Source organism: Thermobia domestica, chromosome 5 (genome assembly GCF_964235325.1).
Source record: "Thermobia domestica chromosome 5, izTheDome1.hap1.1, whole genome shotgun sequence".
Lineage (NCBI taxonomy): Eukaryota > Metazoa > Arthropoda > Insecta > Zygentoma > Lepismatidae > Thermobia > Thermobia domestica.
In genome coordinates, this window is record NC_137458.1 from 278,854,695 (window position 1) to 278,877,292 (window position 22,598).

The 22,598-nt window shown below is 32.7% G+C and overlaps 2 protein-coding genes across 4 annotated transcripts in view; one reads left to right on the forward strand and one right to left on the reverse strand.

Annotated features, from left to right (window-relative positions):
* Positions 1-14: 14 nt before the first annotated feature.
* On the reverse strand, positions 15-7,937 carry LOC145684874 (transmembrane protein 242-like). Its single transcript, XM_081757231.1, has 3 exons — positions 7,806-7,937; positions 5,714-5,952; positions 15-297 (listed from the first exon to the last, which is right to left on the reverse strand). The coding sequence occupies exons 1-3, from the start codon at positions 7,858-7,860 to the stop codon at positions 148-150; spliced, it is 444 nt and encodes a 147-aa protein (XP_081613357.1). The 5' UTR covers positions 7,861-7,937; the 3' UTR covers positions 15-147.
* Positions 7,938-14,112: 6,175 nt separating this feature from the next.
* app (Palmitoyltransferase app) overlaps positions 14,113-22,598 on the forward strand; it is a 307,459-nt gene continuing 298,973 nt past the window's right edge. Inside the window, exon 1 of one of the 3 annotated variants that reach the window (XM_081760136.1) lies at positions 14,113-14,716. In XM_081760136.1, the coding sequence (XP_081616262.1) occupies positions 14,478-14,716 (239 nt within the window). In that variant the 5' untranslated portion in view covers positions 14,113-14,477. The remainder of the gene's footprint in view (positions 14,717-22,598) is intronic. The other 2 variants (XM_081760137.1, XM_081760138.1) reach the window with 2 other exon arrangements.

The following is a 22,598-nucleotide window of genomic DNA, read 5'->3' on the forward strand; positions in this document are numbered from 1 at the left end:
TAAAATATCAACATTATTATTTCAAAAAAGACCATATTTATGTTTTAAACAAATCTGTACATCTTTTATTATAAAGCCCATAATATATCACGTTTTATATTAATTTTTACGTAAATACATGCTTATTTAAATAAATTCTGTAATTATTTAACACAGTTCTTCCCTTTCTTTTTGCTTCTTATCCTCGTTAATAAGATACTGAAGCAAGTCAGGAAGTCCTTCAAACTCTGTTCTTCCTTCAGGATTTCTAGGAACTTTTGGGAAAATAGGTTCAAGTTTTCTTTGTAATTCATAGCCCTGAAATATCGTTTCAGTTATGAGATCTATTAATAATGAAAACTGTAGTTCAAACTTTGTATTCTTGGAGCCAAGTTTAACGATTATTGGCCTTTAATCATGTCTTAATAAATAAATAGTACAATAATACAACGTACATTGGTTTCTTCACACACTACAACTGTGTTATTATGTTTTGTTTAAGAAAACAAATACGAGTAAAACTATTTCTCTTTAATTTATGTCTATAAATAAAATTGCACTTTCCTATTAACGACTTTGGGTCATCTAAGATTTTATAATTCTATACAAACATACCAAATGCAATATAAAATTTCAATAAGAATATCATATGTTAAGTTGGGGGACCAGAATATCATGTATTATTTCAAGAAGAGTGAAATATTTCCTATCAGATTATGAATAGGGTTCCTAACACACAGATATAATTAGCATAAATTTTACAACAATAATTGTTTAAACACATACAATGTTACATTTTAAATCATGCTCTGAGAATATCTGATTTGCTAAGGCGATCTCTATTCTAAAACTGCCTAATAACACAGCTTGAGGATTCAATGGCAGAATTTAGAATCACATTTCCCCGAAAATGAAAATTACTTCATTATTATAAAAATTGCAACATAGGTTCCAAAAATACATTTTATATATTATTAATTAGCAGAAATTGCGTGAGTTTGGTGAGAGGAGGGTGGAAGACGGAAGATTTCTTCCAATGCTTTTCCCGGTGGAAGTGTTCCTAGCATCGCTGCTACGTTCCCTCTTTGCACAGATTAGCATAAAAGTATAGCGGAATTACAAACTCAACTAACTTTTCTTGTCACTAGTGAAACCTTTCAAAGAGCATTAGTAGCCACTTGCTTACTGTCAATCAGTTGAATGCTACTAATGTTACAGAATTCCTCTCTTGCCATTGTCATCAGGAGACCTTTAAATATATCTGCCAAATTTGTGTTCGCAACGCAATAGCAGTATGTAAGTAACTGGATATCATATCATAAATTTACAAAATCAGTATACCATACCGTTTATCACAAACTCAAACTATGTATTGAGTTGACACAAGCCGACATGTAACTTTTTGAGACCCCAGGACATTCAAGAATACTCTTTCCTTGCATAATGGTACTTGTAGCATACATCTTGAGCTTCGAGGAAAAAGTTTGCTTTGATTTACACGAACTATAATTTCTTTACACAAGTTAAAATTGATCTGTAATGCTTTAAGAACATATTACTGACTTTCAACTTTTACAGCCTATACTTACATAGAAAAGAATATGGCATCACCATGTAATTCTTATAAATGCGGACTACTACATGATAACCGTAAAAGCACTGTTTTCAAATAATTATTATCTTAATATCTCAAAACGTTTTATCCTCGTAGCAAAATTTTCATTTTACTACTATATTTGTACAGATAAAGAATGCGTATTTCAAATATACAATTTCTTTCCACATATCGTACGATATCTTAAAAACTCTTATTCCAAACACAACTTTCTGTATTTACTACTTAAATTTACTAAAAATTTTGCATAAAGGAATTTTTGTGACTCGTTTGGAAGTGTGGGACACAGAGAGAACAGGAAGAGAATGGCGATGAATATTAGAATTACAAATGTAATGATTACAACACTATTTGCAGTGATTTTCATTTACAGTTATGTATACCTACAAAAGTAAATTCTTGGTATATATATATATATATATATGTGTGTGTGTGTGTGTGTGTGTGTGTGTGTGTCGTGCTTATAATACCACTTTTATGCATAGTTAAAAGGTAATAATACCTACACGATATACTACTATTATGAAAATTGCAATACGAAGAAAAAACATTAGAACATCAGTGACACCAAATTTAGTAGCTTAAATTTAATTATTTTTACGGTTATTACATACAATTTTCAGAATATTTATCTAAAATTAACATTTATTACCAGGTCCTGGTTTTTTCCCTGAACATTATAAAGAATAATATAAAATTTCACTAAAATTGTTTACGACTTACTTTAAAAATTAACAAAACCTGAGCTTAATTTTCCATAGATATCCTAAAAATGCATTTGTTTTATTGATAATTATACGTCTGTCGACGAAGAAACGAACCGTATATGCATCTGTTTCTGTCACAAAACTCTCTGTAATGTAATATATACTAATATTTGGAAATAGAAATATGGCTTATGTGCCCAATGTTTGCTGAAATTTATTCTTTTCATAGTACACATGTATTCATATTTACTTCACAATTTAGATTTATAACATAAAACAGTTGTCTCACAGATACTATCATTTTTTTAAAAATTTTTTGATCAATATTAATTTGCATATTAAATTATTTGTAAAATTCATAGTTTGCACTTTGATATATACAACTCAAATAATCAATTAGAAAATAAATTCCTGTGCAGTTCGTTTCTATGCAACAATATACATTTTAATTGTCTCCTGCTATTATCATTTGGTAATTCTTCGATCAATATTAATTTGTGTATGTGGTTATTGGGGAAATTTGTAGTTTGCGCATTGATATTAAAAGTAGAACTATGAATTGGAAAATGCAGTTTGTTTTTATCTAACACTAAACATCTTTGTAAATACCTAGTTAATTTAGCTTTTATGAGCTGAGATGAAATTTGAGTATTAATACCTCAACGTATTCTGAGTTGCGGTGTATGACATACATACATATTTTATGATAAAAAATAATGTTGTTCCCCTAATACCTTATATTTGAAAAGTTTTCCACTTTAGCGAAACGTAACTGTTGAACTTAATCTACACACACATTTTATATGTATTATAATTTTATGTTCATACTTTTGTGTTCCTAAATATAGGTCTATATAGAAATATCAATGACTAGAAGTTGACCAAAAAGTTTTTTAAATGATCCAAAGATTTCAAAATACCAAAATATAAGTGAAGCATTACCATAACAGTATTCAGATTTAGAAGCTAAAAGTCAACAATACAAAAATTACACTTAGGTACGTGCCTTCAGCTCACTCACTCACTGTTCCTTCAGCTAGAAAAATGTTAACATGTAAAAGAGCTCTGAAATCTGCTTATTACAATCGCGTTATTAATAAACATATATACATGTGGTCTATAATGCAATAAATTTGTCAGAAATATATATGAATATTATCACAACTTAAGGGGGTAGAATACTAAATATTTTTCAAAAGCTAACAATTTTTCTTTTGCCCGTTTTTCGTAAGTGAAAAGAGATAATGAAATGTAACTTACCATAATAATAGATAATGTTATTCTGTACCCGAAAATACGAATCAGAAGAATTTTCAGTGTTGCCATCTATAGAAATTACAGTGTGACTAAAATTTGAATTGCCCAAAAATCTAGGTTAAGGTAGCGACTAGAAAAATGAACTCAATAGTAATTGATGACTTATTATTGTGTCTTTGTTCCTTGTTAAATACTTTTTAAATAATATTTTTATTTATTTTCTAATAACTTACATAAGTTATTACAAAATAAATAAAAATATTATTTAAAAAGTAGTTAATAAGGAACAAAGACACCATGATAAGTCACCAGTTACCGTCGAGTTCATTTTTCTAGTCGCTGTCTTAACCTAGATTTTTGGATAATTCAAATTCTAGTCACACTGTAATTTTTATGGATGACAACACTGAAAATTCTTAAGGTTTATATTTTCGGGTGTAGAATAACATTGTATATTATTGTGGTAAGTTATTTCACTTACGAAAAACGGGCAAAAGAAGAATTGTTAGCTTTTGAAAAATATTAAGTAGTCTGCCCCTTAAGTAAATTTGCTATAAAGGAAATAAAATAAATTCAAAATTAAGTAATGTGTAAGTAATCTTCTATAGTTTTTTTTTAAATTCTCTATTTTCAATAAAAACTTTAATCTTTATAAAGGGAAATTCATACTGGTTATCTTTAAGGCGGTTAAATCACATTAAACATAATTAACATCATATTGTGTTAAACAACCGTATTTGGTATCTTCAAAGTATAGAAAATGTTAAAGGGAGTACTTAACACAATATTTTCTTCCAATATGGAAGCTAGGAATGAGAATTATTATTTTTAGATCTGTTTCGACTGACTAAAACACAGTTAATACTTTACACAATACAAATAGATAATGGTAGTTTACAAAACTTTTTAGGGTATAATTACGCATTGTAGAACTTGAAGCGCACACTTCAGTGGGCAGTGACAGATTAATTCTGCAACATGTAGTCTTTCGACACTCAAACGTTTTGTGATACTATCATTTCCTTTAATTTTACTATTCCTTCATTAATTCTTTTATCATCATACTTTTGCGAATGTGTTCCCTTGTGACGATATGATTTTATCCTATGCACCGTCAATGCGGGAGAACCTGGATCGATTCCCTGTTGTATCTGAAGTGACTAGCCCCAATCGTTAAATTTTGTATCAATTAATCATTTGTGTTTATACAATTCGTCTCCTTTTGCTTACGGACACAAATTAAGAGACTTTAAAAGTAATTTCAATCAACATTTGCAGAAAATTCTTAACCATATACTGAATATTTGTTTTTAAAAGGAAAAAGTACAATAAAAATTAGTTCTACTACACTATTTCTTTGAGATTCATCACAAAATCATCATTAATGTTTCTAGTAAAACATTTACTTAATATACGTAAACTAGTTATAAAGGCATTTAATAATGTAAAATATAATTAGTAAAGCAATATGTTTAAAAATACAAGAGCATTACAATAGTTTAAAACGTTGAAATATACTTCATACTGTTATAATAACCTTTCTACCATAGAACCAAATTAAAATCAACAAGGGAGAACTAGATTTACATATGAACTACCATAAATTACATTGTATATTCTCAATATATAACAAATGATACAGAAAACTACAGAAAATCTACTACAAACTTTACTCGACCATCTAAGAGCTCTAAATAGAATAAAAAGTTCAGTTCCGTCAAATCTGCTTGGGTTGTAAAAGATTTTGTTTAACATTTTCTGAACATTGATATTATAGTCACTTCAATTTAAATGTACAAAAATGTATTATTTCATATGTTCTTTTAAAGAGTAAAGGTCCAAGATACAAGTTTACGAATTTAACGGCAAATTAATATTTAAGTTTCCACTAAAACAGTAACTTGATAAATAATATAAACTAGTTATGAATAATTAAAATATTATAAAATTAAAAGTAAGTTAACAATCGAATGTTGAAACTATAAAATACACTACAATAAGGTACTGTACATTGTTTAAAGTAAACCACAAATTAAAGATTGTTATATGATAAAAATATTTCATCCCCTACAATAACCTTTCTACGATCTACAATACAATCCAAATTATAAAAGATATGAAAACTAATTTTATGTACAAACTATAAAAAAATTACATTGTTTACACCCAACATTTTCCAGATGGCATATGAAACCATAGCGCATCCAATACAAGCAAAAGTATTTCCCCATCTAAGAGCTCTAAGTGCGAGAGAAACACAGGATTCGTCAATCCGTTTAAAGTTCGTGAGACTTTGTTCTACATATTCTTGATATGGATTCCTACGTGCTGCTAGTATTGCACTAAGGCCTGTCACACCAGCAGCTCCAGTTGCTGATGCCACCAATAGACCAACTGTAACAAAACCATAGATATGATAATTACTTTAATCACCTTAACTGACATTATTAAGTATATGCTGGTAATTCGCGAAATGCCATAATATGAAAAATGCTGCGATGTAGTTGCCTTGGATACATCAGATAGAGCTCGAAAATTTAAAATTTACCTTATTTTAGCTTTTTGACTTGGTTATATACATCTATTATTCTTTCACTTACTTCAACATATCTTACACGTCAAATCCTGATACAAGGTTGCACGTCCATTCAAAATCATCAGTTGAAATTACAGCCTCTTCTTTTATTTGTATATTTATTCTTCTGTATCATTCTTCATCTGTATCTTTTTTTTTGTCACTATTACCTTTAAGTTTCATTTTATATTCTTAAAATTTAAATCTTGTAGAGATTCTCCCCAAAGCATCTATTTATAAATTTTCAAAAATGAACTAGTACCAGTCATACTTTACTCATTCTTTAATAATTTAAAACAACAATCCTGATAACAACAGGCAAATATCTCAGTGAGTTAGTTATCAATGATTTGGCTGTCAAAGCGGTGACTGTCGATGATTAAGGAGTCAATGTTTTGATTGTCTATGATTTGGCTGTCGGTGATTTAGTTGTCAATATTTTAGATGCCGATGACTTGGCCGTTGATGAAGTGGGTGTCGACGTTTTGATGTCAATGACTTGATGTGATACCTTGTTTTCTTCTCCAGAGCGAGAAATGCCGATTGTCTGTATATTGAAACAGATATATGTTCTGTCGTCAAGGTGGCATGTCAGCTATAAAGAGGATATAGTAATGAGGAAAGCACCGATCCATAGGATACACAAGACAAAATGGAAACTAAATGGGACGTTGATTAATTAAATGAGACATAAGTGAATCTGTTGTATAGAAAATTGTAAATGAACTTGATGTTGGTAACTGGGAGTTTCAACTGTATGAGTGTAAATAAAAGCAATGTTTCAAACTTTATCGGATGCTTTTTCTAGATCGGACAGTAGTAGACATAATGGAAATTTTGTATTATATTTTTTAATGATCGTATTAGCTAGTTCAGTTTTTGATCTATATAATAGCCAGGGCGGAAACTGACCTGGTACATAGACATAATGTTCCTTTTTAACAAGAATGAGTGTAAGCGACAAAAGGTATGCGTTATAGAATTTTGCAGAAAACTGACAATTATTCACATTACCTTGGAAGGAAGTAATACATATCTAAGTAACTGACATTCAGAATCTGTATTAATTTTTACTTTTAACGATGAATAAAGCTTTACATAGTATATTTAACATTTATACCAAGTAACGAATTATGTTTTATATTTCCTGTATTTTTTAAGTAAATAATTTTGTGAGCATATAATTTTTTGACAAAATTTATGTTAACAGAAGTGATGCCACTTTCTCTCGATGTTCTTACATCTACTCTCAGTGTATTTCAAATAAAAAAATCATGCCAGATAGCTGATTTATCCACTACCATATTAACTACTCAGAACTCCAAAAGAGTTGAAGTAAAATCATACATGGTTCAAAATTTAACAACTAGAGTAACACAGAGCCATTGTGTTGAACTAACGCAGCCATTTTTTACTGTATAGAACAATTCAGTATTTTAAACTTTCCATGAAAAAACAAACATTGGCCGAAAATGTCAAATATTGATACATTTATGAATCACATTAATCAATAATTTTGAACTTCAGGGTAATGGTAAAAGTTAACAGCCCACTAAAAGTGATATTCAGAATGAAAATTTTCTTTGAAAAATTAAACCAAAATTGCACTGCGTTTGTTCACATTGTACTGTATGATTTTATTCTTCCTATTTAGACACTATTTGATATTTACGGTTTATTTTTGATTGTTTGACATCATTTTGAGGTCCGTCGCTTTCCGATTCCATCAAATATTTGTAATAAAAGTAAAAAATCAGCGTATGTTACAAAAAAATGTGTTGAATTGCCGCAGTCACAAATTATTGTATAACTTATGTAAGACTGTATAGAAATAATTTCTTTCTTTTACAATAACCTCAATTGAGGTGTTATTATCTTCAGATGCAGACCAAGGGTTTCATCTTTACGACTAAGAATTGGGTCGCTTGAATGTCAAGTGATCTAAGATCACAGAATTGAAATTTTCCAAGAGAGAAGTTCAACACAAAGGTTAACTACGGGGGACAAATGGGTACCTCGGACCCCTGAACGACTTCCTGTCTTGTTCAAATGGAATTCGACTGTTAAATGTTTATTTAAACATGTTTACTACAGGAAAGGAAAGGAATGTTTAAAATAGAACAAATTGAAATGCTCATTCTTCGCACAGAAAGGATAAGATTTAATGAATATAAACCAGAGATTCGAATATTGGAAAAATTACCCCTCTTTTCCCCTTTGTAGGCAGAAATTTCGATAACGCTGCAACACATACTCAGCTATTTTTGGTTATAAGTTTATATACTGAATTTCATATCTCTAAGTCAAGTAAATCCTCACATATGTGCTTTTTTAAATAATCTATCTATTAAAATGCTTCAATACCAATTACGAGTGACTGAGCTCCAACCTATAACTTTAGCTTTCAAACATTTGATTTACAGTTATTTGTGATTTCACGTTTATAACAAAGACAAATATTTTTTAAAAAGGTGTACTTTAAATAAATTACTAAAAAAAGATCTTTTTCACAAAGTTTATCCTTTTAAATTATTGTTCAAAGCCTTTGCATTTTAATAAGGCTTCTCCGAAATAAATGCAAATAAATTGTGCTGCCATCTCTGTAGTTTTTTAAACTATACGTTTGTGGACGTTTATATATTTGTGGCAAATCCTTTCGACAGTGAGATATTGGGAACTGCAGGCTCCAGAAAGATGACGTTTTCACTGATCGATTGCAAATTTTACGTAGATTGTCCAGTTCTAACTCAATATTAAAAAAAAAAAAAAAAACATGGCCATTATTTCTTTATTACATTTTTACGGGTACACTGGAAGTCTTGAAAATTAAAAAAAAAAAAAGAAACAAAGCATCATATCCTACCTATTATACATTCCAACACCATATAATTGTATATAGGGGCTGCATATCTTTCAGGTGTTTGTTTCGTGGCTAAATTATAATGAAAAACGAAGGATAGCCATTTCGCCAGTCTAAGTTGAATCTTTATTGTTTGGAGTGTTTTGCCCAATGAACACCATATATCACTGACATTATAATTGATTGTATGTGTAATGTATTAGCTTATTTTAAAATGTATAAAACGATAATCATGCCTATTGTTCTGTATGGTTGCGAAATATGGTCTCTTACTCGGAACGAAGAACATAGATTGAAAGTATTTGAGAACAAGATCTTGAGACGAATATTCGGACCCAAGAGAAACGGAATAGGGTATGGGGGAATATTCATAACAAGGAACTACATAATTTATACGGTTTATCCAATATTGTTAGGGTAATCAAATCTAGGAGGCTCAGGTGGGCAGGTCATGTAGCCAGGATGGAAGAAAGAACGAACGCTTTCAAAATCTTAACTGGAAGACCAGCCGGAAAACGACCATTAGGAAGACCTAGGTGCAGATGAGAGGACAATATTAAGATAAATTTCTCAGAAATAGAAATACAAAATAAAAACTGGATCCAATCGGCTAAGGATAGAAGTCAGTGGAGAGTTTTTGTGAACGCGGCACTGAACCTCCGAGTTCCATAGGCCATAGAGTTACTTAGTTTATGTATTTGCTTATTACATACTACATGCAAGAAGGAAGAAAACACAGATCATACATGAATTAAAAACTGTTACCGGAAGTAGGCTCAAATCTTGCAAACGGTACGAGATATTGAAAAAGTAATCGAAAAAAATCTCCTCTTTACGGTATCTCTTGCCGATTTTTTTAAACCAAGACTTCTTTCACTTTGTCTTCAAAGGGACATGCACAGATGTGAGGAATAACAAGGAGATTCGTGCTCATATATGAATGATGTGCTGTGTAAAGGTCGCAGTTTCAGCTAGCATATTTAAAACTTTAATACTAGAAATAGTCTGTCCCCTTAGAAAGTCGATTTTTTAAAAGGATTGAAACACATTTTCGAATTACCTCAATTAGATGTCAGATTTCATACCTCTAACTTGAATACTGATATGGAGTTTTTTCTGTATAAAGAACCGGAAATTTGAATATTATAGAATATCTCTTTCCCGTGTTATGAATGGGTACTCTCTTATCTTTATTTACGATTGCAAATACTGATTTCCAGACATCTAACCTTAGTGAATCATTACACTGGCAATATCAAAATAAAGAATTGAAAATTATAATGTAAAAATTGTTTCCTTTTCCTAATTTAAGAGTGATTTTTTTTTTAAAAAAAAACGCATACAGAAAAACAGCGCAATCTTGGCAAAACTAAGAGAAATAGAAGGTAGCGGTCACCGCACTAAAATTTATCGTTCCAATCGCTTAAACTAAATCATGTTGTGCTACAATTATTAATAGAACTTTTTTTGTGAAATACGAACAAAATTTCACCCAAAGAAAACTCACCCTCAAAATGAAACTACCCCTTATAAATCTTTCCATAACGAAAACTTGCCATATGTTAGGGTTATTAATAAAACATTTTTATATAAAATACCAAAATCGCAAAAGTCATATTTCACGAAATTGTCAAAAAATCATACCAAATTACCATGGAAGCTATTGAGGCAACATTATGAGAATATTAATGAAATATGAAAAAAATCGCCAGTGACAATTTTGAGAAAGTATCCTGAAAAGGAACTTATACCAAAAGTAAACTGCAGCTTGTGATTTTTTTTCGTAAGAAGTAATTTATGCAATATAATAATGAAATAGTTATTTATGAAATATGAACAAAATCATCTGAGGCATTTTTGAGAAAATGGACTGGAAAAAAATTACCCCCAAGAGTAAACTACCCCTTCTCGATTTTTCCAAGAGAAGTGACTCACACCACTGTATTGGGTTGTTATTGGAAAATTGAATTGAATTGAATTTTATTGCGTTCAATGACCACTTACATTGGCTGATTGCCATATTGTATAGAACATGTCAATGACATTATACAAAATATATATTCATATTATTGTAAAAACATAACTACTTTTACAATATCTTCTAGGTGATAGAAAACATGATAAAATGTGGTTTCCTTGGAAGGATTATTAAGATACATCACTCACCCATACAACATTTTCTTTTCTTACGAAGTAGAAAAAACATACGAGGGCCATCCGGAAAGTGGTACCCCTTTGCGCCGCATGAAGCGCTGACGACTCGGGGAGCCGCTGGGCAAGGTCAGATCGCGTCAGTGCAGTGTTGCCAGATCTACTGATTTTGCAGGAGATCTCCTGCTTTTTCTACGTTCTACTGATCTACTGCAAAAGAAAATGAAAAGTGAACAATCTCCTGCTTTTTCCTTACTTTGAGAAGCTGAAGAAATATATTATTATTAATGTTGAATTTTCAATGTTTCCTCACATAAAAAGATGAAATTTCTCTGTTATAATACACAAAGCTCTGTAGAGCATATAGTTATAGAGGTTTACTGTATATAATATGAATCCAAAGAATACAACTCTACGTCATCTTCTATAAGATTCGTATGTATTCTGACTTTCTGTTAAGATTTACAAGTAAGTGTTGTTTAGATTGGGACTTGGGTTGGAAAAGTGGATTAGATCATTTCTCCACGATCGCCAGCAAGAAATCGTCTTACGCCACGATCACGTGTGACTGTACCATATAGCTGCGTTATGCATGAAAAGACATTTTCCCACTCTACTTTGTTCCCACTCTATTTATCCCACTCTAATTTGTTCTTTCACTACGTTGTACTTCACACACGTGTGTATCAAATAATATTATTATAAATCGGGACTTTCCCTTTTATTTGCTCAACGTAGTTCATCGGAAATGAATTCTGGACTGCTTGTTTTGACTACTGCTCCCTTAATAATGGCAAATTTTATTGCCCCCCCGGATTTACATTCAAATGCCACCACAGTATGTGTCTACTGCTTTCTCCTGTTTTTTATCTTCAAATCTCCTGCTTTTCCAACTGATTGATCTGGCAACACTGCGTCAGTGGCTTGTCTGCCTGCTCTGTGCGAGGTTGCGTGTCGCTAGCAGTGCCTGTGTTGTGTCTGTACTCGTCTATAATGATTAAACGAATTGAGAACCCCGCCAGTTGTGAAGTGAGGGCCGTGATTAAATTTCTTAATGCACGAAACGTTCGACCTTGTGAAATTCATCGCCAATTAAAGGAGGTGTATGGAGACAATGCGATGGACGAGTCGTCTATTGGGCGCTGGTGTCGCAACTTCAAACTGGAGAGGGGGAGTACACACGACGAGGAGCGTTCAGAGAGACCATCTGTCATTACAGACGAACTGCTGAGGTCAGTAGACGAATGCGTGAGGAACGATCGGCACGTCACAATTGATGAACTCTGTGAACATTTTCCTAATATGTCTCGAACAATTGTTCATGAAATTGTCAAAGACCATATGCATTATTCAAAAATCTGTGCAAGGTGGGTCCCTCGCATGCTCACAGATGAGCACAAAACCAAGCGTATGGCTGCAGCACTGACGTTTCTGGGACGTTATTCCGATGAAGGAGAGTTTCCTGAATCGCATCATTATAGGGGACGAAACTTGGGTTTGTTATGCATCACCTGAGAGTAAACGACAGTCTATGGAGTGGCATCACTTAAACGAGGAGTAACTACGTATCTCAATACACTAGTGGCGGAGGACTATGACGCTGGAATACAAAAACTCGTCACACGGTATGACAAATGCCTCAATTTGCTTGGTGGTTATGTGGAGAAGTAGTGTAAAGTATGTTCTTTCCAATAAAAATATGTATGTTTGTTAATATGTAATACTGTGTCTTTATTGCACAAACGGGTACCACTTTCCGAATGGCCCTCGTATAATATGTACAAAAATTACATTTACGACTTAGCAAAACCTAGATCAGTTTGTAAGTATTCCTCCACACTATAAAAGCAGTGGTTTAACAACAGAGTACGTACTGACATTTTGAAACTTTCATGTTTGGAAAAAGTTTGTTCAAAATGAATTTATGAAATATAAACAAAATAATTAGAACTGTTTTTGAGAAAATCGCTAATTTTGATCTTCAATCTTCAGAAAACTATTCTTATTTTTAAGGGTAGGAAGAAAATTCGAAAAATATCTCTGGAGAATCACACACAAACCTCAAGTTTAAAACTTGAGCGGTATTATTTCTAGGGAAATGTATATCAGAAGGAGCGGATGAACAGACGATCGGACGAATAGACAGACAGATGTCGAAAAATAACTTTTTCGTATGCATCGGCTATGAAACGACGTGTAAATTCGTTGAAATTTCGAATTCAACTTCTCGATCACCACTTTTTTCCTCTCCTTTCGTCGTTTGAAAGTAAAAATTGTGTTGTGGGTGAAAGTAATTGGGCCTCGTGACATTTTTCGGCAGTTCACAATCATTAGAAAATATAATTTCTATGGTCGATCAGTACTTGAGTATTCTAAATAAGCAACACGATAAAATAACCATTTATACTTATACCTATTCATACATATAATAGAGTATCTATTCATAACAAATGTTCCATTTCATTTGCATATGAAATCAATTCTGATGTTCTTCTGGGTAACCAACTTGTCAACAACTTCGAAGTCTACTCTTTACCATTTTTTACTTTCGAGCGAGGAAAGGAGAGAAGAAAATAGCTACGCATATTGCATACATTCACTTACAGGAAATATATTAAATTCTGTAGTGTGTAAGAAAATGTAATGTATCTCTCACTTTTAATTCCTTAAATTATAGCAATTATAAAACAACGTAAATTTATGTTACTATACGTATTGGTAATACCGAATTACTAAAATAACTCTATGGTATTTTAATAACTTTGCAATAATTATATGAATTTATACAATATTTGGTTGCGGTGAATCTAAGGGACGGCGAATGTAATCTACAAAGTATGAATGGATTAAAAGAAATACCTCAAGTTTGCCAACTCTGATCAACAAATAACATTTAAATAGAAATTTCCCTTTCGGGAAAATTTTCATGCAATTTATGTCACAGCTGCTAGATGGCATTGCTTTACGCAGTTCTTGAGAAATGTTGTGGCAGTGCTAATATCAGTGAGACAAGCACAAGCGTTAAACAATGTGTTGCATTTGATGTTCCATTGCGGAAGGAGTGGTGATGTTTTGTTTTGTTGGTGTTGGTTAGAAATTGTGGTATTTCTGTTGTTTTTTGAATCAATTAAGGTTTCTTAATATCAGATCTCAAGCTATGACGCATTGGCAGTCATGTAGAGTGTATATTCAGTGTTTTCTTAAGGATGGAATGAAAGTTCGAAACAAATATAAGTGCGACTGTAACAATAGTTCAGTGATTGTGATTGCAAGAAGTTCGACAAATGGCTAAATTTGCCATTCAATGACAGACTTCGTAACTATTTCGGCCTGATGGTCAGACCTGCTGATTATAGTTACCATCCTGTACATATCGAATCCCCGTCTAGCAAGCCCGAGGAGGACTTACACAATAAGGAAAAAATGCAACACGAAACTCGGAAGTGGGAAGTTTTTCCTGGAAGAAACAAATTTTGTTGTGATGGACGTATTATGATGGCCCCTCATACGGGGGTATTTTATGTGACAGTTGGTCTCATCGTCGGGACAAGTGGTCTCTTCTTTGCATTTGAGTAAGTATAACTAGGCTAATTTAATTATACTAAACATTCGGTTGCAGGTGTATTTTTTTCAGCAGGTGCATAACACAGTAATTGAATGGATGTTGTGTAAGTTTATAATTATCTGTTATCAAACGAAAATATTCCTTTTAATGTTGACTATCTCTTCTTGTTTACTACATTGACGAAAAAGTTATATTGGACAGTATAATTGTATTTGTCTTAGTTTTCGCAAATGGGAGCCAGGATGTTTTACGGTTTTACGCTATTAATTGCTTAAAAGTCTACGTTTTAACCTTTGGCACTGTTATTGAGGTTATGTTAGGTTAGTGTTGTCATCACAGTTTACACAAATAATTTTTTAAATCCATAGAAGAGGTGCAGATTTACGATGGTCCGTCGAATAAAAAAAAAGAAAGAAAAAAATCATGTCACAAGATTCCTTAAAACGTTCTAGACTGTTATTACTCAAACGCATGCTCAAATAATTACGTACAGATTGATAATATGCATGTGAACTGATGTACTTCTCCTTACGGGTATAAATACACGTCCGGACGTAGTATGTCATAAAAACGATCATGCAAAAAATATAAATAACCTTGTGCTTGATGGCCTCTAAAAAAATAGAATGCTATCTAATCGCGTCAGGGCAGGATTGTAGCAAGGGGGACCCGCGCGGTGTGCGTCCGTAGGAAGCAGGCGCGTCAGTGATGGAGGGTATGCACATGAACGAGAATAATGCAGAAAACTCCTACTATCGGGTAACAGCCGTTTTTGATGTGCACTCTTTCATTTTGACCATAGTATAGTTCTTGTATTGATTTAACACTATTTGCATTCAACTTTAAAATATAGCCTAAAATACAGGTTTTCCTACATTTTACAGAAATTCCCTGAAAATGGAAATTAATATCCTAGTCTCTCTCATATCCAGTCCCTCATTTTAGCCGTAAAATTACCATTTTTCTGGTAGATTATTGTAATCTAGGGCCACTTTGAGGACCTCACCTCTGACATGCCTAATGATGTTAAAAATAAATTAATCAGTGGTGGCGATTGGACGTTAAAAGCGGGGGATGGGAGAGGGGGCAAGACATAATCTGAATATTTGTATATCAATGTTAGTTTGCCTGGTTGTTTCTAACACTTTGTTTGATGAAAGGTTGTATAACTAATAGGATACTATCTTTTTCAGTTAAAATACCGTATATTATATTTCATACATTATTTTATTAAGTAAATTGACGAGCAACGGAAGTACTAGCAGCGTGTAAGAAATGTAATATTTGATTTGATTTCCTGCTCATGAACATCTTAAAATTCTGTTGGAAAATTGTGTGACCAGATTATTTAATAACAAATTTGCAAAACAAATGAATAGAAAGGATAACATTAATCACAGTAATGACTAATGAGTTTTTTTTTTTTTCTCGCAAAAGTTACATTGAAACCGGGGATTAATGAAAACTCATATTTTTAATTCCACACATGCTATTAAATGTATGTTATTGCATTTAAAAAGAGTAAATACTATGAGCAATGGTACGACATTAAAAAAAAAAAAACTTTTGCAGCTTCCCGAAACTTGTTCGTTGGCATTAGATGCAGTTTTCTCTTTCTTGGAATACATCTAAACTCAACAATGCTTAGAATCACTCCACACTCCAGTTATACAAAATAATTCTTAAAGCCTAGAATTATGTCGAATTCACTAAATTTAATTGCATATACACTAGTACACCCCTAAACACATCATTTCCTCGTATATATTACATTGTAAAACAATGGAAAAGGTAGCAGTTGTTTCTTATTACTCTGTTTTTTATCAGTATTCCTTGCTATTAGAAAAAAGAAAATTCATTTTAGGAAAACTGTCAATTTTTATGCAATTAAAGAATAACTTGAGACTTTTTTTTTTTTTTTTTTTTTTTTTTCGAAGTGTTATCTCAATTAGTTTCAAAGCGGCTGAGTAAGATTGTACGAAGAAATGAAAGTACGCTGGAATTATTGCACTCCAACAGGTTAAATTTTTGGACCACTTTCCGTGGCAATTAAAACTCAATTTCTGTAGCTTTCTTAACACTACAAGGAGAGAAATACCCAATACGTTTCACGCAACGGCTAATATATGGCATCACTCTTTTCTATGAACCAATAATATATACAATTTTACATTTCCAAATGAAACTATATACATCAATGTGTCACTTCAAAATGTGGCGCAACTGCCCCCTCCCCCAAACGCCGCTCATGATCTTAATAATACCTTAAAGTAAGCAGCCAATAGTCCATAATGATGGCATGATGAACTGTATGGCAATGTAGTGTGTTAAATCATGATCCATAGTAGCGTCCGATAGCTGTTTGAATAGTAAATCATATCAATTCAGTGCTTTTCTGTTATCTTAGCTCGAGCAGCATATACCTACCAGTTTCGCTCCATCTTGCGCTATGCGGCTTGGATGCAGTTCGTACTTTTTGTTGGCCACCTAGCACAAGCTTTTTTCACTGTCGTTTTCGTAGCATATGTCCAAACGATGTATATATATGTCCATGACTGTTACTCACAGTACAGTTACTTTCTGGTGGGGAATTCATTGTTTCAGTGTATTTGTTATCGCAACATTTTGAAGTTCTAAAGAATTATTTGTTTATCTGTTATTTGACATTATGTAGTATTGAAACTTCTGCTAAATTACCCCCAAATTTCGTAAATGATGATTTGTATTTATATAAAACATTCTTTTTTCATTTTGTCTTATTTTGTGTGATGGGTGTTGAAATCATTTCCATATAAAAGGTTTCGTTGTCTAATTCGATTATCTTGTTATTGTTGCTAGTAGTTATTTTTCTTCTTTCTGCACCCATCTCCACCCTGTCGACCAATGTTTTCTTTCAGTCGTGTTGAGATATAGGCTATTTAAAATTGGATTTCATTGTTTTGATAGCAAGGTATTAAGTGCTTGATAATGTCTAATTTGTTCAACATTAATGTCTGTGATACACTATTAGAATGTGATTTATTATAAGCAAATAGTATTTTATATAGCCCTACTTGATTTTGTTTTAGCTTGAATAATGGACATAGGTTATTTAATTATCATGGAAGTATACAGTGATTATGAGGCTGTGTATTGTTGACACTGACTTATCGACTCTCCCTAAAATAAACTCGAAATGAATGGCAGTGGGTTACTTAAGTCTTTCTTCATTTTCGAAGACATTGGCAGGGGTTCAGAATAGTTCTTAACGTTTGCCAAGTATTATTTGTAACTGTTCTGAAGAAACTAGCGTGTTTACAAATACTTTGACCCAACTATGTAAAATAATAACTTGTCAATTGTGTAGTCAGTAATATCCCTTCATTTCGTTAGTCCTGTATGCTTTTTTGAAATTTAAAGCTATTTTGAAATTAAAGCGTAACTTGATCAGTTGACTGTTTATGCCACATTACCTAATAGCAAGTTCCACGTTTGGGTGTGTGTGTGTGTGTGTGTGTGTGTGTGTGTGAGAGAGAGAGAGAGAGAGAGGCCTTTGTGATGTTCCTCCATTCTATACTATGCTACTAGTTTCTAGGTGTTTTTCATTTGTTCTCTTCAGTTACCATGTCTAGGGAATATCCATACCAGCTTTCTTGTACTGTACTGTTGATTAATAATAGTTTTAGTGGTTTCATTGTTATTGGATTTTGTTGGGAGTATTTCTTAAATCTCATTTTCATTGCTTGAACTTCTTCACTAATAAGCACATATATGTATAGAAATAGAGTTGGTGTTCATTTGAAAATTACATTGGGCAATGTGCGTATTATCTGGAACATAAGTAGCACCATCTGTGTTATGAGGGATTCCTGGTTCTATCCCAGGCCATGTAAGTGTGTAATGTAAATCTGGGTTTTCTCTGCGTTCTCAGTTTCTTCTTCATTCTTATTTTATCGGTTACTTCGTAATCATTTACTTGCATTAGCTATCTGTCTCCTTTAGCCTAAATAGTATAATTGTGGGATGTTAAAAAAATAAATAAATAGGAGGAGGAATGGGATTAATATTCGCAGTAAATATAAGCATCAGTGTAGAAATTCTAACTAGTACCTTAGAATAGCTTTCTGCTTAAATTTTTCTAATTTTCGGAAGAGCATACTCCCATCATTGCCAATTAGAAGAATAAAAATGCTTTGCATGTGGGGATTTACTCTTAATATTTCCACCTGATGGGGAAATGCACGTTACGGTTATTTGACAATAAAATTTGGAACAAATATTGTTGAGCATATTGCCCAGAACGAGGGGATAGATTAATGATGATAATATGGTGGCGTGTTGTTTGCCACGACTCGATTTTGGTGTCGTTTGCCACAGTATTTGCATTCCGATCTTATCAGATCTCATTATCGTGAAGATTCACACACATCTGGATAAAAAGTAAGGGTTGCCAAGCACCTCTGTTTGTGATCCCTTGGATCAAGTGGTAACTTACGTGTTTTTTCCTTTGAAACGAGAGAGGTCTTATTAGACTCGCTGCTAAAAGAGAACATTAAGCTCCAAACAAATGAACACAAAACATCAGTAATAGCTTAGTAAATTGATGTAATTGCATTTTCTCATCGATATAATTGATATATAATACTGCCGTCCTAAGCGAAAAGACCTTAACTCCACATTTTTCGAAAATCCAGATATTGGTATGGGAATGTTCGTAGTACAATTTTGCATCTATCTAAAGTGAAATTGACGTGGTTTGACCAATAGATAGGGAGTAATGACGTCATGAGTGTTTACCTTATGTTCAAAACTGTAACTGAAAGTAAGCAAAAAGACCTTAAGTGACAATTCATAAGCAAAAAATATTTAACTGTATTACCGCACAAATTTTAGATCGTGAAAATATATTTAATAAAGTTTTACTGAAATACAACAAATTTGAACGTACAGCCTAAGCCAAAACGCGTTTTGCTTATTTTCTCGAAAGTATGTGAAATGGAGATAAGGCCTTTTCGCTTAGCAGGGCAGAATATATAATTGAAATAATTGGAGTTCTTAATATCACCTCCTGTTACATAATGTTCTGTTTTTTATGCTACGTGACTAAAGAATTGGATTTTATATATGTAAGAAAAATAAATGAAATACTTCAGTTTTACGTTCCACAGTTATGTTGTGTAAGGTAAAGGATATAATGATGATGAGAATGAATGAAAAATTATGTATTGAAGAAATTGTGAGGAAACAGAACAACCTCGAGAAAACTCACGCACACGGTATTTGTCCACTACAAATTATTCTGCATTCTTATAGGAGACGCCTAGGATGGAGAACCAAATATGATGTGAAGTTATCATGCTTCTGGGTGCATAAATTCTCTGTAGTATATTAACTCCATAGAAAGCATGCTGCGGGATATTAGAAACGGGTTAAAAATAGCAGAAGGGTTATATGACATCAACTTTGAGCTTCATAAATTAACATTTACAAAGCTTGAAGTTGATGTCATATAGCCCTACGAAGAAGAGACCCTATCAAAGTATAAACAGCACCAATCTCAAGGAGAGAAAAAGTTTTAAAATTTCAATGTTGCTCACAACCCATAGTTGAGTTGAGAAAGACTTATTACAGTTGACATTTTGTAACGTGGCTCAGTGATAGAGCATTCACCTCTGGTAATTAGGGTCTCCGGTTAGATTCCAGCTCGCACGAAATAGGCTTTGCGTATTTCTCATTAGAAAATGAAATGTATCTGTCAGTTTTACGTCCCACAGTTATGCCGGCTATTCTAAAGGAGACTGTGATGATGAGAAAATAATGCAATGGTAGAATGAATAAAGTAGGAGAGAACGGAAGAACCCTGAGAAAACCCACTCACACGGTGTTTGTCCATCATAAAGTCTACTTGGAGCGAGCTGGGATCGAACCAAGGTCCCAGCGCACCAGAGGTAAATGCTCTACCACTGAGCCATCGCATGTATCTCAATAGAATTAGCCTATACAAAATGATTAAAACATAAATTAATAAGCGATCGAATCCTGTCTGTCAAACGAGCAAAAACATACACTAAAATAGCTAACGGACAAAGTCAGATCATACGAAATGGAACATTCAGATATAATTTGAAATTTTGAGAATAAACTAAAACATTCCTAAAATATCTTTCAATAGAAATATCTAATAAATACTCAAAATTATGGTTACGGAATAGAAGCAGTAACCGTGTTTGGGAACGTTTGTATTGTATGTATTCTATTTATACGAGGTACAGTAGATTTGATTATTATAATATAGACATCTGGCAACCTTTAGTTTATGAGTCGATTTTCTATAAATCTTCACGATTATGATGTAAGATAAATCAGAGAGAACAACACCGTGGCAAACAACACGTAATCAATAATATACTTCTGTACAGGGAACTGTTGGCCTATATCATCTTATGGGGAGAGGGAGGGGGGGGGAAAGAACAAACGTAGCTAATTGTAAATTGAGAGATTTGACCTCTGACATTATTTGCTAACGATAAGAAAGACAAAACGAACAAAATGATCTTTATCTTTACGTTTCTTTCAGTCTTCGTTCTAGTGAACTGAATAATCATGCAACAACTCAAATGGCAGATTCCAAGTATATGTACACACATAATGATGGGCGGCTTTGAGTTCTCAAGAGAGAGAGATTCCCATCGCAGTTCGATGAATGGCTTAAGTGGATGAAAATTTTCCTTCAATATCCATGCATTTTGTACTTCAGATGTGAACTACAATATTTTGCTAACTAATACTCCCGTTGCTTTCCCCCTGTTTTATTTATATATTTATTTAAGTTTTAGGTTGTTTGTCAGGATCACGCAGGTTAGTTAGCCATGGGGAAGCATAAGTCATTCTTTCGTATGAAAAGACGTAGGTAGTATTTATTTACAGAACAGATTGCCAAAGTGTAATTGAGTATAATAATCTATTAGATAAAGATAAATAAAAATAGTGAGGATTATATTTTTCAATTAGAACTTTTGCAATTATAATGTCTGTTTCCAACCTTATGTAATCAGTACTGAATTGTTTTCTTGGCCTTCAACTCGTTAACCTGACATGTCAAAATCGTAGTAGCATCTCATTTTTGTGTACGTTGTTGTAGCACATATTCTGTTGCACAAACATAAGAGGCAGAAGTATACACATGAATACTTACGTAGGTTTATTGCTCAATGACCGTTGTGTGGGAACTGTAACCAATTTTAAAATGTTTGTGCGTGTTAGGATTGAGATGTTTAGCTGGCTCGGGGAAGTTAGCTGTGACAGTTTCTTTGGAACCAGATTTTTTTTTTCTGAAAATTTCCTTTGCTGATGAAAGGAAAAATATTTAAATACAAAATGAGATCCAAATTTTTGTGGGCTGCTGTTATGAAAAACAACTTATGCGGATGTAATTTATTTTTGTTCTATTTCATCAATGCACTTGTTTGCATATTCCTTCACTATCTGTTTATGCCCTCCAGGAAGGCTGTTTTTGAACTATTTAGTTCCCTATGCTCGTTGAATTTTACAGTAACTTTGTACCGTCTTTTGTAAAGAAGTTTTTAACAAGCAGGAAGTTGCTGTTCCACTTTATTACACCTACCGCCTGTTTACTCTTTACCCAAGAGTGGCATTTCAGTCAGTGGAAGAAATTCATTAGAGCAGGGTTTCTCAACCTGGGGGTCGGAAAGATAAGTGGAAGAGAGAAATATAATTAGAATTTAATACAGGAAAATATTTTAAGATCTTATTTTGAAGTTCGTTCTGATAGGTATATTTTTATTTTTATGCATACTTAGGTGCAGAGTTATTTAAAAATCAATTACAATGAAAGGGGTATAATATGAAACTAATGAGAACTGCACATTGAAATACCAGAAAAATACAAA

Excerpts from the sequence above, each read along its gene's own strand:
- LOC145684874 (XM_081757231.1), bottom strand. The coding sequence starts at position 7,860 with ATGGAATCGGAAAGCGACGGACCTCAAAATGATGTCAAACAATCAAAA. Across the intron at positions 5,953-7,805 it reads CAAACAATCAAAAATAAACC|TTGGTCTATTGGTGGCATCA; the intron begins GTAAATATCAAA and ends GTTTTGTTACAG. Across the intron at positions 298-5,713 it reads AAATGTTGGGTGTAAACAAT|GGCTATGAATTACAAAGAAA; the intron begins GTAATTTTTTTA and ends ACGATATTTCAG.